The 17,320-nt window shown below is 45.1% G+C and overlaps 1 protein-coding gene across 4 annotated transcripts in view; it reads right to left on the reverse strand.

Annotated features, from left to right (window-relative positions):
• The window catches only part of BCAS3 (BCAS3 microtubule associated cell migration factor), a 633,137-nt gene that overhangs the window by 287,119 nt on the left and 328,698 nt on the right, over positions 1-17,320 (reverse strand). For all 4 annotated transcript variants that reach the window (XM_029081827.1, XM_029081826.1, XM_029081825.1 and 1 more), the window contains one exon: positions 14,199-14,296. In XM_029081827.1, coding sequence (XP_028937660.1) covers positions 14,199-14,296 — 98 coding nt within the window. The remainder of the gene's footprint in view (positions 1-14,198; positions 14,297-17,320) is intronic.

Raw genomic sequence — 17,320 nt, forward strand, 5'->3', positions numbered from 1 at the left:
AGTAATCCTTCTTGTGTGATTTACATTTCCCACCACATAATGAGTCGCAAAAACTCTAAAAGGGAAATCCAACATCCCGTTAGACTTTCACTTTTTATTTTTCCACTTAAAAGACAATCTTGACCTCTTCTCTTTTCCCATCAGACCTCATTCTAAGAAAAAGGCCGGGGCACCCATTGTCTTCTGGTGTATTATGTCCATGTCCACTGTGGGCTTCCAAGCACTGATTACATTCTGTTGAACACAGTAAATGTTCAATAACCATTACTGACGATGACAAGGGAAGTTCAGACCTCTCTTTAAGGGGTATCGATAACCCTGAGTGCCAGAGAGCCCTTTCCCAAGAGACCTTGGGGAACAGCAGGTTGGGCCTATAACTCATGGTGGGAGGCAATGTTTCCATTTATTGTTATACTGTTCTCTCCCAAGCGCTTAGTACAGTGCTCTGCACACAGTAAGGGCTCAAGCAAATACATTTGACTGAGTCTTGCGCAAAGATCCTTCAGTCGACAAACTCACATTTGCTGGACTCGAAAGGCTCAGGCTCTGGCGGCTCCTAACCAAGCTTTACTGCCTAGGGGAGATCACTGAGAACATACATCTTCTCCAGCTTCGCACGGAGAGGTGTGCCAGAGTTGAGGGCCTCGCTATGAAATCGGTTATCAGAACAGAGCTCAAGAATGCAACGTGGGATCAGGAAATGCAGTTATCCTAAGCTACCGGTCCTTTGGGAAAAAAATCTATTAATTCAATAAGCCAAGAGTATCACCTAGTATTTGAGAGAGTCACCCGGGAACTCATGACTGCATGCGGTCATGGAATACAAAGATGACGAGGGTTGCAAAAGGCTTTGGAGCCACTCTGTACTGACAGTGGAGATCTGTAAACTGACAATAGGCCTGAAGATGATCAAAAACTCCCAATTTGCTTACAGAGCTCTCCTGATCCTACAAAGTGCAGGAAAAATAAGTTGAAAATTACCTAGGCTCCATGGCTCTGTTGTCCCATGATTCCTCTAGACTGTAAGCTCCCTGTGGGCAGAGAACATCTCTACTAAATCTGCTGCATTCTACTGCCCGGTGCTCTGCTCACAGTAAGCGTTCAATAAATACACTTGATTCACTGACTGACAAAGAATCCAGAAGGCTAGCACGTGCTTTCCTGATAAGGTTCACTGCCATCACTTCACAACCACAGCCATGAACAGTTGGAAAACATGAGCGACAAGCAGATAGACTTGAGGCCGGGCACTCCAAATGAGGTGGCTCAGTTTGAGCAAAGTCATCAAGTAGCCTGGGAGGGAGGGGGCATCATAAACAGAGACACGCCTTGTGAACAGAAGCTCTCACTTCAAACTAAAACACCTACAGTTTTTCGGGCATTCTAACTGCTAACGGTTTTGAACACTGAGACAAGAGTGCACTACAGTTTTGCAGTTTGACCGACTTCTTCCTGATCCTTCCTCCACCAGTTTCATTTCTTTTAAATGCACAGACTTTCCAGGACTAGCGTAACAGCGATGCCAGGCCCCACGGTGTCCCAGTGGGAGTTTCCTGGGATCAGGTAGGAATCCAGAAGCAAGGGTCACGTCAGCAGTAATGGGATCATTTAGGTTTTCTCCTCACCTTGCAATACAACCACACCATGAAGGATCACTGGCTTGGGGATCTGGCTGTACCTAAGCCCCAAAGCTGGGGCATTAGATTGTTTTTAAAACATTCTCCACTTTTCTCCTCTCTATCAATGCTATTTATTGAGTGCTTACTGTATGCAAGAGCACTGTGTTAAGTGCTTGGGAGAGTACAATACAACAGAGTTGGTAGACATGTTACCTGCCCACAAAGAGCTAACAATCTAGAAGAGGGGGAGACAGACAATAATAGGAATAAATTACGGACATGTACATATGTGCGGTGGGGCTGGGACCCCTTCTTCACATTTTACCCCCTGGTTTGACTCTACTGATCTGCAAAATTCCTGTTACGATGTACCTTACAGCCCACTGAGAGGAAGAGGCAAGTCCTGAACGCTTGCAGTAGTAGGCACCAGGAAACGCTTCTGGTCAAGAGACCATTATTTAGAATCTGGGTATTCGAGTCAATAAAGAGCGAAAGAGATAGTTTTTCTCTAAGATGAGATCTTGGGATTTGGAAAAGTGTTACTTAAGCAGGGAATAAAGAAGTTACAATTTCAAGATTGGCTGTCCTCGTGACATACTGGCAGGATTAAGACTTAAGCACACACACACAAATCACATTTTCGTTGGGGTGGTGAGAGGTGATGTCCCACTGTCGCCACTGTGAAACTCTTGATTACTGGGAAGAATGGGAAGGAGGCTAAATCCTCTCCCTCCTTATCTCCACCCCATTCACAGCTCAGCATCAGAAGTCCTGAAAGACACTACTATCTGTAGCAAAACAAACTACCTTTCTACTGTCCAGGTAATTACAGGCTCAGGTCAAGGACTCCAGACCATATTGATTACATCTCTGCGCAGCGAGGACTCTCTAGCCCTGCCTGTCTCCACTCATGCAGAGACGGCTTTTAAGTATCTGTGACGCCAGGAATCCTCAGGTCCTATCAACGCCAGTAACGGGAAACCAGTAATGGCTCAGGCTTGTCAGTTGTTGCCTGTGGCGATGGGGATGGGCTGGGAATTCAAAATGTTGGGGACTTGGTCTGCTAGTTGCATTCGCACATTTTCCTGCCCAGAATGGCTGATCTCTGTGACTACCGGTCAGCTCTTTTCCTGTGCGCGGTGCCGGGAAACAAATATTTGATGGTTCGGAGCAGAATGAGGTTTGAGCTCCCCAAGGTGCCACTGTGATGTGCTTTCAGGAATTGTGAGTAAGTGCCAGGTGGCACTGTGGGCTCTGTGGCTGATGGGATCGGCTTCGTGAGCTCACTCGACGCTCCTCGGTCTGCAGGTTCCCCCACCTGTGAAATGGGCATGAACTTCCCGCTGTTCCTTCGAGCACAACATCTCCGCCCTAGACGTTGAGGTGTTTGGAAGAAGAGATCCTTCCTAACTCTACCAATCAATCGATGGTATTGACTGAGTGCCGAGCGCTATACTAAGCGCTTGGGAGAGTACGATACAACAGAGTTGGTAGACATGTTCCCTGCCCACAACCAGCTTACAATCTAGTCAGTTCATCAATCTTATTTATTGATCGCTTACTGTGTGCAGAGCACTGTACTAAGCACTTGGGAAAACAACAATAAACAGTCTAGAGGGGTCCACCAGGCCTTCAAAGATCTACTCCAGAACTCAGCCTGATCCTTTTTCTTTCCACTCCATCTGCAAGGGAGAAAAAGGTCCTGACTCTGAGGATAGGGCTTCAAACTCCCAAAGGGGAACAGTTTTTAGAGTAGAGACAAAAGCTACTGTTCCTTGCTGGCTAAGGAAGCTTTGATTTAGATGATTTGCTTTGAGCTTGTTGTGACGGCTCTCCTCTTAGCCATATCCAATGGGAAAAGGGGGTTCTGTCCAGACAGGCCTGCCCCCGGGGGTCACGTCCCATGACCTTCACGGGACGGGGGAGGGGAAGACGGAGGAGCCTGCACTCTCAGCCGGGAGGGGCTCTTCACTTCGCATTTCACAGATCATGCCTATTGGAACAGCCCCCGGGCTTATGGACGCGATTTAAAACTGTGCAGCGCTAACAACTTGACACACGAGTCACTAAGACAAATGAACTTCCCGTCTCAGACTCAAACAAACTCTAAAACCCCCGCCTTGTCCCCCACTCAGGCAACAGGCTGCATAAACAGACCAGCCTTCAATGGCGCGCTGAAGGTCAACAAACCCGGGTCTAGAAAGACCAACAGGGGGACAGATCGGCAGTTGGGGGCCAGGAGTCCCCGGGCCCCCATGGTCCAGAGTTCACACATAGAGATGCCACAGACATGCCCATCTTCCTTTCCACCCCACTCTTCTCCTCTATGAAGCCTAGAAAAGGATTAAAGCTTGGACAAGAACCCCAAGGGGATAATTTAACACTCTGAATATGAAATTCACACATGTTTCTAACTTGACTTAACTTCCTTTAGAAGACGACCTCGCTCAAGGGAAGGGGCTTGTTAGCCTACAGCTTTTTCGGTCATAATACTGGAAAGAGAACGCATCTTCCCTCCTCATCGACCCCACAATGAGGAAGATGAAGCATGCTCTCCTCCTGCTCCTCCCCCTGATATGCTGGACTGAAATCCTGATGTTCCTCACCCCGCCTTTGACTTACTCTTCTTGTGATCTAAAATTTAACATCTTTCAGAAAGGTAAATATGGGCAAGGCTTGTGAAAAGACACAGGCGAGGTTAAGGCTCAGAGATTTGAAATGGGGCCAGGTCTCTCTATTAACAGTTATTATTCAGGTGACAAACATTTGGGGGTCACTCTCCTCCAGAGCCAAAATAGGCAGTTGTCTCCAGGTTTCTCAACTCTGAGATATCTTATTCCTAATTTCCTACTAAGGGAAGGTTCAATCTGAAGATTTGAGCTACCCCCGCCCTCCATTTCTTAACAATCCTTTCTATGATCTCTTGAAGTTTAAGGCCCAAAGCTGCTTGTTTCCTCGTTCCTTTCTAAAGGCTTTCATATCTCAACTATGAGCCCCTGTTTGGATTGGGAAGCATCTCAGCCTGGTGGATAAAGCACAGGCCTAGGAGACAGAAGGACCTGGGTTCTAAACCCAGCTCCACCACTTGCTTGCTGTGTAGCCTCTCTGTGCCTCAGATACCTCAACTGTAACACGGGGATTCAGACTGTGAGCCCCTTGTGGGACAAGGACTGTGTCCAACCTGATTAGCTTGTATCTACCCAGTTTACTACATAGTAAGCGCTTTAACAAATATGATGATAATAATTGCCCCTTTTAGAAGCAACAAAAGTAAATTCCTCTGGCTTTAGGAATTAGTCGGCTCTGCATGTTTCCTGGTCTAATACTGGACTGGGTTCCCCCTTTCCCCTTTCTCATAAGAGGTTCTGACACTCAGTTACTATGCTTCTTTCACTTCAATCGTTTTTCCCAGCTGTCTACCACTGTCCCAAATGGGCTTCGCTTGGTCACAAGGACAAACACGATTTTCCTGGAACTCAAGATTTAGAAGATTTCAGAGGAATGGAGTGGATTCCTAGTGCCTTTGGGAATGATAATTTGTTATCTGCATATAAGGCATTTAGTGCAACAGCTTTCATTCTTCAGAATCTCTTTAGCCCGACAATTTAGATTAACTGACCCAAGACCTCTGCTGGGGATCCTCTTCTCACAGACGCAGCAACCAAGAAATCTGAGGAGCTCTGAGGCTCTTCAAGAGGACAAGTCACCGACGTCTGGGCACCAGGCAACTGGACGGTAGTAACAGGAATACCACCCAGTTGTTCCCACCCTTGAGGTCTGTTTCCTTCAAATCCACCAAACTAGGCTACCTCTCCCGGGTCCCGCGTGTAACCACTCCCAGGAAGATAGGAGGCCTGGACAATCTAGACTTTTGCAGCCAGTGGACCTGGGAGAGACTTAAAAAAGGGGAACCTCCTGGCATTCCAGTATTTCCATCCCTCAGACCACTTGCTCCCAAGGTAGAACTCCAACTGTGCTTGGCCCTAGGGAGGGGGCAGATTACGGATGAAAGATAATAATAATAATAACTAATGAATTATTATTATTATTATTATTATTATTATGGTACTTAAGTGCTTATTATTATTATTAGAGAAGCAGCGTGGCTCAGTGGAAAGAACATGGGCTTTGGAGTCAGGGCTCATGAGTTCGAATCCCAGCTCTGCCACTTGTCGGCTGTGTGACTGTGGGCAAGTCACTTAACTTCTCTGGGCCTCAGTTCCCTCATCTGTAAAATGGGGATTAAGACTGTGAGCCCCACGTGGGACAACCTGATTCCCCTATGTCTACCCCAGCGCTTAGAACAGTGCTTGGCACATAGTAAGCGCTTAACAAATACCAACATTATTATTATGTGCCAAGCACTGTTCTAAACGCTGGGGCATATTTAAGTTAAGCAGGTTGGATGCAGTCCCTATCTTTCATTCATTCAATCATATTTATCAAGTAATAATAATGTTGGTATTTGTTAAGCTGTTACTACACGCAGAGCACTGTTCTAAGCGCTGGGGTAGATACAGGGCAATCGGGTTGTCCCACATGAGTTAATCCCCATTTTACAGATGAGGTAAGTGAGGCACAGAGAAGTTAAGTGACTTGCCCAAGGTCACACAGCTGACATGTGGCAGAGCCGGCATTCAAACGCATGAGCTCTGACTCCCAGGCCCGTACTTTACCCACTAAACCAGGCTGCTTCTGTGTGCAAAGCACTGCACTCAGCACTTGGGAGAGTACAACAACAAACACACATTTCCTGCCCACAACAAGCTCGCACTCTTCATCCTCATTTTACAGATGAGATAACTGAGGCCCAGAGAAGTGAAGTGACTTGCCCAAGGTCATACAGCGGACCTGTGACGGAGCTGGGATTAGAAGCCAGGTCCCTCTGACTCCCAGGCCCGTGCTTTATCCACTAAACCAGGCTGCTTCTCGTCCTGATGCCTTCCAAGTTGTGGCCTCTCTAGCTGGGGACCATGGAAATACAGGCAGGCAGGCAGGCCGGCAACGGCCAAACACCGGCACATCGGGACAGGGGAGAAATCAGGGAGAGGCAGCCGCTCAGCGCTCTACCATTTGCCGGGACAAGGTTTGGAAACGGCTGCCCTTTCACACCGGTAGCCCTGGATGACCCTCCTCACTTTGCCCACCCCAAAAACTGACTCACAATGTTTGTTTCCCTAACACAAGCATCCTTGTTGCTATGACAACACTGCAATTCAGTAAAATGTGTTTTTTTTCCTGTGTCAATCTTATACGGAACTTAGATATCCAGAGCAATGTACACCCAAAGAGGAAGGTCTCTTTGAACAGAGCAGAGTTCTGCATACATCCCTTGGTATATAGAGAAGTCTGGTCCCTCTAACTTGGATTTGACTCACATACACAATTTAAGATGTCTTCGCCCTTTGTTTATACACACCCACATTCGCTCACACACAGCAAAGCCTCATTTATCCAGTTCCTGTTTATCTTGATCTCTAGTTTATCTGGACCGTTATAAGTTCAGCAAATAGTAATATATTGTGTTCCTGTTTGCAACATTTTAGGTTGTTTTGTGTGTGCTTGAAGCTGGAATGCGATCCAACATTAAAGGGAATTACCTCCTGCTGTAGTAACACTCACATTTTATGATCATTATTTCATTTTTTGGACTTGTATTCAATTAGGATCTAAGTCAATGTATCTATGGATCCAGATTATGAATTTGAATTAGGACCAATGGCAGACGGGTCATGGAATTGAAATTTTGCTGTATATTACCTTCATATTTTGAAGGCTCTCCATCAGAATGGGTGGGCAAATTTGCGTAGGGGTGCAACTACCCCTGTGTATAAATACAGGCATAAATATAATTACAGAAAGAGAGAGGAAGAGAGGAGGGAGAGTCAGTCGATCTTATGCATTGAGCTCTTACCGTGTGCACAGCACTGTACTAAACATGTGCGTGAGAGAGCGAGAGAGAGAGGGAGAGAGAAAGGCAGTAGCAGGGAAGGAGCAAATCACAGCCTGCTGGGCCAGATTCCAAAAGCACAAAAAGTTTGCAACTGTATGGAGCAAATGACCATTATGACAAATTTACTATACCACATCAGTTTTGGATTGGACTTCTATAATTTATCTCTCCCATTTCTTAAAAAGCAGTTTTTCCACTTCAACGGCTTGGCTTGGCAAAAGTCAGCTTTCCTCTTTGGCCAATATCAACACATTCTGGGGCCCCAATTTTCCCCCCTCCTTCAGATACACCACAAAGTCATGCCCATTTCCTGATGTATTCCCTTGTCATCCTGGGTCTCGTCTACAGATAGAGAATATTGTTATCTTTCTTTCTAGACCCTTCAAACTTTTCCAAGGCAGGGACTTAATTTGCTTGCCAAAAGCACTTCTCATCCAAAAGTGCTCTCTCCTATTATTACTCTTAATCATTATTATTACTATTATTATGGTATTTGTTAAGTGCTTATTATGTGCCAAGCACTGTTCTCAGCACTGGGGGAGACACAAGATAATCAAGTTGGAGACTGTCCCTGTCCCATATGAGGCTAAAAGCCTAGAAGTAGGGAGTAGGATTTAATCCCCATTTTGCAGAGGAGGAAATTGAGGCACAGAGAAGTGAAATGACTTGCCCAAGGTCACTCAGCATACAAATAGCAGAGCCAGAATTTGAGCTCACATCCTTTGATTCCCAGCCCATGCTCTTCCCACTAGGCCTCCCTGCTTCCCTTCCAGAAGCTACCTCAGTTCACCTCTTCTAGCAGAGGAAACTTGTCTTCGGGGGCCTCTGCCCCAAATTTTAACTCAGTTATAAGAACCAATGTGACCCTTTGTCATGAGGGTGAATGAATGAAATGGTCCTGCAGAAGAATGGATGTGAAACACCAGTAGCATGAAAATGAGGCTGATGGAGTCTCCTGTGGAGAGTGGCAGACCGAGCCTCACGGACCGAGCCTCACGGGTTGGATATAGTGACAGTTTGTTTACACAGCACAACAACAAGTTCACTCTCTCGTCTTCACTCTCTCTTGTCCCCATTGGTCATTCCCGACCCAAAGCGTTGCAAGAGCTCTGTGTCAGCTGCAAATTTTGGAGATTTTATCTCACACACCCTTTTCCAGATCGCTGATGAAGGTGTTAAACCTAACACTGATTCTATTTACACTATTCCATTCTGAGAAGTGCCTATTTACCTCTACTGGGTCTTTTAACCAGTTTTCCGTCAATGACAGAGCATTCTTGGTTTCCGTAAAAACATTTGGTCTAGAACCTAGTCGGAGGCTATTTGAAAATCAACATCATTATGTACAACGGCCCCACTTTATCCACAAGCTTACTGACCCCTTCAAAGAGCTAAAGCAGATTAGTGAGGCATGATTTCCCCTCACAGAATTCATGTTGTCTTTCCCCTAACAGATGTTTTTCAAAGTGCTCACTGATCCTAAGCTTACTTGTCAATTCTACTAATTTGCCAGGTACAGAAGTGACACTAGCTGGTTTATAGGACCCAGGAACACCTCTGAAACCCTTTTCGTATTTGGGAATTACTTTGCAATCCGTCAGTACTGTGGTACGCTAGTTGTTTGCATAGGTTATTTTAACCAGGACTTCTTGAGTTTCCCCTCTCTGAATTGCTTCAGAACTTCTGGTTGGCTGCTAAACGCTCAGAAGTTTTTTCTTCTATTTCATCAATTTGCTCTGAAACACTTGGAATGACAACTAAGGGATCCCGTTCCCGACTGTTCCAAAGAAACCGAAAATTGGGGTGTGGATCCCTCTTTCTCAGTAAAGGTCAAACTAAAGAATTCAATGAGCAACGATGCCTATCCTGCCGTCGACCCCTGGGCCACGTCCTCCCGCGGTCCTGAATGCCCTCCCTCCTCATCTCAGACAATCTAATTCTCTTCCCCTCTTCAAATCCCTACTTAAAACTCACCTCCTCCAAGAGGCCTTCCCAGACTGAGCTCCCCCCTTTTTCCCTCTGCTCTCTCTACCCCCCCCTTCACCTCTCCGCACTTAAACCCTCTTCTCCCCCCTTTCCCTCTCCTGTCCCACCCCCTCAGCACTGTACTCGTCCGCTCAACGGTATATATCTTTATCACCCTATTTATTTTGTTTATTTTGTTTAATGAGATGTACATCACCCTGATTCTATTTAGTTGCCATTGTTTTTATGAGATGTTCTTCCCCTTGACTCTATTTATTGCCATTGTTCTTGTCTGCCTGTCTCCCCCGATTAGACTGTAAGCCCGTCAAAGGGCAGGGACTGTCTCTATCTGTTGCCGACTTGTACATTCCAAGCGCTTAGTACAGTAGGATCTCCCTCAATTCTCCCCTTCCCCTCTCCTCATCCACACTCTCATCCTTGTCAGCCATTTATCAAGAGGAAAGCTCACGGCTGCTTTCAAAATGTACTCCCTCCACTTGCGTCTCCTGGTTCTGAAGAAGTCTCTCTGGCTTCTATTTGCCAGCAACTTCTTGGACCACTGCAACTCGGCGGACAGCAGGATCTCAGGGGTTAACGAGTGCCACTGTAACTGGTCCAAGGCAGAAGCCCGGTGCCCGCCATCGCAGGCCCAAGCCGATTGACCCCTAATTTGAGCTGCCTCTCCCTCCCCGCCTCTACTATCAACCACAGATGCACGCAAGAAACATTAAGAGGCCTGTGGACCTAAATAATTACTCACCCCAGCCTTATGTCTTTATAACAACAGTGGGGAATGGGCTGAGAGAAGAGAGAGTAAGCAGAGGGCTTAGAGGGCTCAAACTCAAAAAGGGTTTCTGGGACTCATTCTCTTCAGAGGTGCTAATGCCCCTGAACGTGGTCGTTGCCCCCGAGAGTGGTGGTGGACAAGCTATAAAATTTCTCAGATGCCTCTGGGCCCGAGTGGTACTTATAGAGAAGCAGCGGGGCTCAGTGGAAAGAGCCCGGGCTTGGGAGTCAGAGGTCATGGGTTCTAATCCCGGCTCTGCCACTTGTCAGCTGTGTGACTGTGGGCAAGTCACTTCACTTCTCTGTGCCTCAGTTCCCTCATCTGTAAAATGGGGATGAAGTCTGTGAGCCCCGCGAGGGACAACCTGATTGCCTTGTATCTACGCCAGCGCTTAGAACAGTGCTCGGCACAGAGTAAGCGCTTAACAAATACCAACATTATTATATCCAACAATGATGGGAGGTATCCGGGTTAGAGGCTACAGGGTCCCTCTTCTCGGAGTACTCCCTGAAGACTGAGGAATGGAGAGACGACCGGACGAGTCTTAGGCCGGACCGGGATTCTTAAGCCAAGCTCTAAATGCTGGACTGATTATTACTTGGCCCAAATTATCTGGCATTTGTATCTATGATCCTCTTCATTTCTATGATTCCATCTATCCCTAGACTTCTTCTCTTAAATATGACGGGGGGGGGGGGGTAAAAATCTCCTCAATCATCAAAACCCCAAAACCTTTTACAGGATACTGTTTCTGAATCACTAAAGAGGAAGATCAAACAGTTGCTGTAGGAACAGAGCACTCTCATCAAGTGACAGCAGTGTTAAGCTGTTGCAGACCTGCTGGAGCTAAAACACACACACACACACACAATTGGTCATCGTCTACAAAGATGAGAACTTGGCCTTTTTTCCTCGTTTCAACCATTTTCGAAGTTACAATTTTCTTAAGTTTTCAGGGACTGTGATTCTCTGTGAGAAAAGTCATCAGAATTTAGACAATAAACCAGCAATTTTGTTTTCTGGTATTTCTTAACAAAAGTGGTATGACAATGAACGTCTCATTTCTTTCGGCTCACTCCGAATTACTTGGCCAAATTAAAAATTATGAATCATTTCAAACATAAAATCCAGGCCTCAGAGCTCTACCTTCAGCAAACAGTTCTTAAAGTGACATTATTTTTTAAATGCCGGATCCATGGGACAAGATTACACAGCTTAAGGTTGCGGCCTACTTTGGTCTACATACCTCTGAAAAGTAATCGTATTAAAAATATTTATACTGCCATCAAGTTGGACACATACGGAGAAGCTGTCACCAAGCTAGGGGGGAAAGCTATAAAACGTGAGGTACGAACAATTAAAAGGATGATAAACACGGACTTATAAATTGTTTGAAGGTAAGTCAGAGCGATGGGGCCTGATAAGAGGAGGCGCCACAAAGGTTGTATCTCTAAGCAATGGGCAATCAAACAACAAGATAAGCATCTTCATAAAGTGCAGCAGACTCTACTGCACGGGTCATAACTAAAGAAGCACTTCCTGGTTCAGGAGCGGTGATAAAAATTTACAGCCTTCTTCTAAAAGAGAAACCCAAAAAGGTATTTTCCAATAAACTTGTTTTCATTAAGAACTTAAACCATTTAGGATCAATTTTGTTCGCATCAGGAGAAAATCAAATCCTTTACAGTAAAAGTTCTCCCAACATCAAATAAAGTCCCTCAGTGCTGCAGTAAAATCCAACTCATACAATTTCCAAACTGTGTCTAATGTGATTTGCTCCACAACGTATCAAGCCAGCAAAACCCCCTCTTAGGTAAGTAAGATGGGGAGGAACTAGTGCATAGAAGCCCCTTTTCTCATCCGGTGACCTCTCTTATCCACGGTTAGTTAAGTTTTGAAGAATGCGGCACCCACTCCTTCTGTTCATCTCTGCTCAGTGCCTCAGTCGAGCGCACGCTTTTCTAGTGATCTGGGAAATCGGACACAACTACGACAGTCATGAAAGGGAGTGTTTTCCTGGGCGACCAAGAGGACTCAGCTAATAAAGAGCCCTTTCAATGGAGAAGGTTGACCTCTCTCCAGTTCAAAGCTCAGAGCGCTGGTGAAACACCCTGACTGGGCCTGCAATGAGCCTGATGGAACTGTCACGAGCCCACGGACAGAGTTTCTCATCCCTTTTATCAAAAGAAGAAAAAAAATAAAGTTCTGGTCGTGGGGCCAAATTACAAAACACTCACAAAATCTCTCCTCCAAACCGCTGCCCTGTTTTCAATGAAATGATGAGTTAAAGCAGAATGAATGCTTCTTGGTAGATATGGAATAGTTATAACTTCAACCTGTAGGGCTGACCGTGGCAATCTTCAATATGAACACACATGGCAGAAGTATTTCTCACATTCCCTCTGCTCACTCTCAGGAGCCACTTTCCTCAAGAACATTAATAACCTGGTTGTTTAGAAATTTCAAAAATACCAACTGAGGCTGTTATTGTGGTCTCAGGATGAAATACTTTCATTTAAAATACCTCATTTCCTAGATGTGCAATGGCAAATGTGAATCCCAGACCAGCAGTGGCCTCCTGGTGGTTTTCTCAGATCCAGAGAAGACCCAACTGAAAGCTCTAGAAAAATCTTCCTCTCTCACCCGCTCGGGTGTGTGTGCATGTGTGTTGGCGTTTGCATGTGTGTTTGAGCACACTTGCTTGCTCATCACTAAGAGAGAGTCACGGCTGCCAAGTTCAAACCAGGGAGCCTTATTTGAAACCACTCAAAATCAGAGCCTCCAATGAACATGACGACACAGGCTTCAGCATGATTGGGTGCCAAAAGACCAGCGTTCCACCCCCTCCACCCCCCGTTCAGGAAACCAGAGGCTCTGAGTAATCTCGGCAAACTGGGTAGCCCTCTAGACTTAAAAAACAGATATGCAGAAAAGGGTCAGAAACAGGAGCTTTCACCCTCACTCTCTTAAAAGTGACCTTCACAAATCAGTTTCTGTGTTTGTTACCATTTCCTTTTACAGTTTAAACCTCAATCCAATCAGCAGCCTCTAGGGATTTTCAAATCGCTACAGATTAAAATCCTCTCTGACTCAACTGTTTGACTAATGCTGTGTGTTTAATAATTCTACTTGTGAGAGATTTTATTTGACAAAATCCTGCTGTGTGCAATCTTCAGATGCTCCACAGCTGCACCAAAATTCAAGACACTGACCGCTCACCCTGGGCTTTTTGTTTGACAGTAACCTCCATCACTGTATTGGAGAGATAAGGAATCTTTCCATTATTGAAATTTTGTGTTGTTTTTTTTTTTAACAGCATTGCTGAAAATAGTTACTTCCCAGAAAAACAGGTACTAGTTTCTACAGAGGCAAAAAGTCATTCCAGGGCATTGATGATATATGAACAGTTTTGTCCTGGGTTGGAGAGTTAATAATTCTGATAGAATATAATTAAGGTAATGAATTTCTAAACTTTATGCTTTCAATAATAAAAGCATTTGGGCTTCAGCATTTGTGCACTCTCTGCTTTCACAGATCAGGCACTTTGATATTCAACAGGTTGAGTAAATTGAACCCATATATTGTATTTACGTTCTATGTCAAGGCTGCTACTCCACATTCGAATGATCAAAGGCAAAATAAGTCATCAACATTGTAGCCCTCAATATTGTGTTCATTACATTTAATCAAGTGCTGACTCCACCGCGTCATTCACCGAACTAAGAATGTTCAAATGTATGGCATTGTTTAGTGACAAACGTAGAAGGATGGAACCCTGTATTATTTTTAAAAAGAAAAAAGAACCAACCTCCACAGTGAGCCTGAAAAAAAAAATCACAGAACATCAACTCAGCCTTTCAAATGTGTTTTCTACCTGAGGCAGCATCAATCATCGTGGAAACTCCTCTGCGTTCTGAAGTTGGGCGGGAGGACCCTGGCATGCTGACTGGATCAGATCGGACCGGCTGGATCCTGCAATTTAAATCACATATGTCACTGGTTTCGAAACTACCTCTCATTATGGCACAACCTAAATCAAGGGCTCGGGAAAAGCCAATCAATTAAAGGGCGATTTATTCGGAAATCACCCAAGCAAGAGAGCTATTTTTCTTTGCCTTTGTGTCTAGGGCCAGAGAACAGATCTCTCTCCTCCTAGCTCGGCCTTTTACCTGATTTCACAGGTTTGAGCCAAGAGGGGGAAGAGTGGGGCAATGGGGGATGAGTGGCATGGAGAGGTAAAGTAATGAAGAAAACACTATTTCCGGTTAGAATTGTTAATACACAATTCTCAGATCATCCCGGCTTTCAAAATCTCTGGTCATGATGGGAGATGCCGACTTTTCATTTGGAGCAGAGGGGCAAACTTGGAATAGCGATTTTATTGGGGGGCGGGGGCGTGGCGGGAGGGGCGATGACAACTGGGTGTGGACAGGCTTCAAAGAACTAGTAGACCAGGAAACCACCATTTGTGGAGGTTTTAGCCCTAAGTGGAAACTCCTGTGGGGGATAGTCTGGAGGTGCGGGGGAGGCGGGGAGGGTGGTGCTGGCTATCACCATCATCAATGTGTTGCTTGGCAAAACAGATACTGCATTTTCCTGAGAGCTTGGATCTCTCTACACTTGACAAAGGACTAGAACTTTTTCATGGCTGGACACTGACCCTTTGCTTTTTTTTTTTTTAATGGTATTTGTTAAGTGCTTACTGTGTGCCAGGCACTGTATTAAGCGCTGGGGTGGGGACAAGCTAATCAGGTTAGATACAGGCCACGTCCCACGTGGAGCTCAAAGTCTTCATACCCATTTTACAGATGAGGTAACTGAGGCACAAAGAAGTGAAGTGACTTGCTCAAGGTCACCCAGCAAACAAGAGGCAGAGCTAGATTAGAACCCAGGTCCTCTGACCCCCAGGTCCATGCTCTTTCCTTTGTTTAAAACATTATTCTGTTTGGAACAGGAGCTATCTTGTGGCTAGATCTGGTGGACCTCAATGCAAAAGTGCCTCAGGTCCTATCCTTCCTCCCTCAACCCCCCCACCCCTAACCCTTTTTTTTTAATGCTATGCGTTGAGTGCAGTGTGCCGGGCATTGTACTAACCACTGGGGTAGTTACAAGCTAATCAGGTTGGAAAGAGTTCATGAACCACGTGGGGAGGCTTAATCTCCACTTTACAGATGAGGTAACGGAGGCACAGAGAATTGAAGTGACTTGCCCAAGGTCTCCCAGCAGACATGTGGCAGAGCCGGGTTTTGATTCCAGGTCCTCTGACTCCAAGGCCCGCGTTCTTTCCACTAGACCGTACTCTCTTCCCCATTTCTGGGACGATCTTAAGAGGTAGAATATCATCATCTTCAAACAAGGTTTATTCAGCATTCATGAGGTGTTAAGAATTGCTTTGGCCATTACAGGGGGTTCGGGGAGCAATTACAATGGGTAGAGGAGAGACTGTCCTTGCACTTAAAATGCATTCAGTCTAGGGCAGAGTCCAAATGCAATTAGGCCAGAGGGCCTGAACACTTTGGGGTTGGGACCAGTGTAGAGGCTCTGGAGAGAAGGATATACAACAAAAATAAGCATACTGAGAAGAACTGGGGCCTTCAAAAATACAAGATTCCTGCTGGAGAAAAAAGGACCAGCTACACACTTAATAGACTGATTACCAAAACAATTAATTCTCTATTGCCTGGTTGCCACGGAAAACTGGTCTAGAACAAGTTCTGGATTGGTTTTGATTTTGGACTTCCCCAAAATCTGTAGGGAAAGACGAACCTTTCCTGGTCAGTTGGGATGACCACGTGAAGAGGTCTGAAAAACAAAGATGGAGGGCAGCAAGCAGAAACAATACACAAAGTAAATTGGAAAAAGACAGGGAAATGTTAAATGAGACATGCTCCTCTGTTTAGTGTATGAGTCACTCTTTAAGGAGAAACAGAAGGCTCAACCAACTTCTGCAACAGCTTTTACTTTGTTGTACTGGGATGTTATTGCTGTTGGCAAAGAGGCAGATAAAAACATATTTCCATCATATGATTGATTTTTTTTGCCAACAATTAAAAAAAAGTGAGGGAAGGAGAGGAGTTGCAAGGAAAAAGGTTCATTGAGGTACTTTAAGATGAGAATTTATCTCTTTTACTTCAATGGATTATTACAAAAAAAAAAAGAACAACCCAGAAAAAGAGCAGGGCTGGAAGTCAGGAGAACTGGGTTCTAAGCCTGGCTTCTCCACTTGCCTGATGTGTGATTTTAGGCAAGTCCGTTTTCTTTCCGTTTACATTTCCTCAGCTATAAAATGGGGATTAAACAACTGTTTTCCCTCCCCTTTAGACTCTGAGCCCTCTAATGGATGGGATTGTGTCTGATCTGGTTACCTTGTACCGAGCACACTGCTTTGCACCTAGTTAGCACTTAACAGATACTGCAACTACAATAACGCATTTAGTGTTCCAACCCACTGACCTCTTCGTAGAGTGAATTGGTATGCTATCCTCCGTATAAGCGGGTAGCATTTGAATTCGCTAAGTAATATAGAAACGAGCTCTGAGTTTTTGAAAGAAGGAAAGAGCAAATCAGCAGAAGAATTCGATATGGTGCAACTTTGCACCATAAGTCCGACATCCAAAAAGTCACAGGAGCTATGTTTTGAAAAGAAACAACAACAAAAAAGCACACACAAAAAACCCAGGGTGAATACATAAAAGAAATGTGGTTAGGAAAATGTTCCCGTTACTTGGCTTCCAAAATGTTTTATCCCTAACACATCATTTCAGTGGTCTGAAAGTAGGAGAAGGCAGGATGCAGATGAAAGGTAGAGTTAAAATGTCATTGCAAGGTGATGCCAATGCCAGAGAGGTTAAAAAAAGACCCGCCCGGCTAGAAAACCGAACAAGACATGATAAAATGAGACAGTTTGGCAAAATATCCCAAATACTTCATTTCAGGAAATACGATCGGAAATACAAATATTCACTGGGAGAAAGAAAGAACCCAGGGGCTGATAGT

This window comes from Ornithorhynchus anatinus, chromosome 17 (genome assembly GCF_004115215.2).
Source record: "Ornithorhynchus anatinus isolate Pmale09 chromosome 17, mOrnAna1.pri.v4, whole genome shotgun sequence".
In the NCBI taxonomy this organism is placed as follows: domain Eukaryota; kingdom Metazoa; phylum Chordata; class Mammalia; order Monotremata; family Ornithorhynchidae; genus Ornithorhynchus; species Ornithorhynchus anatinus.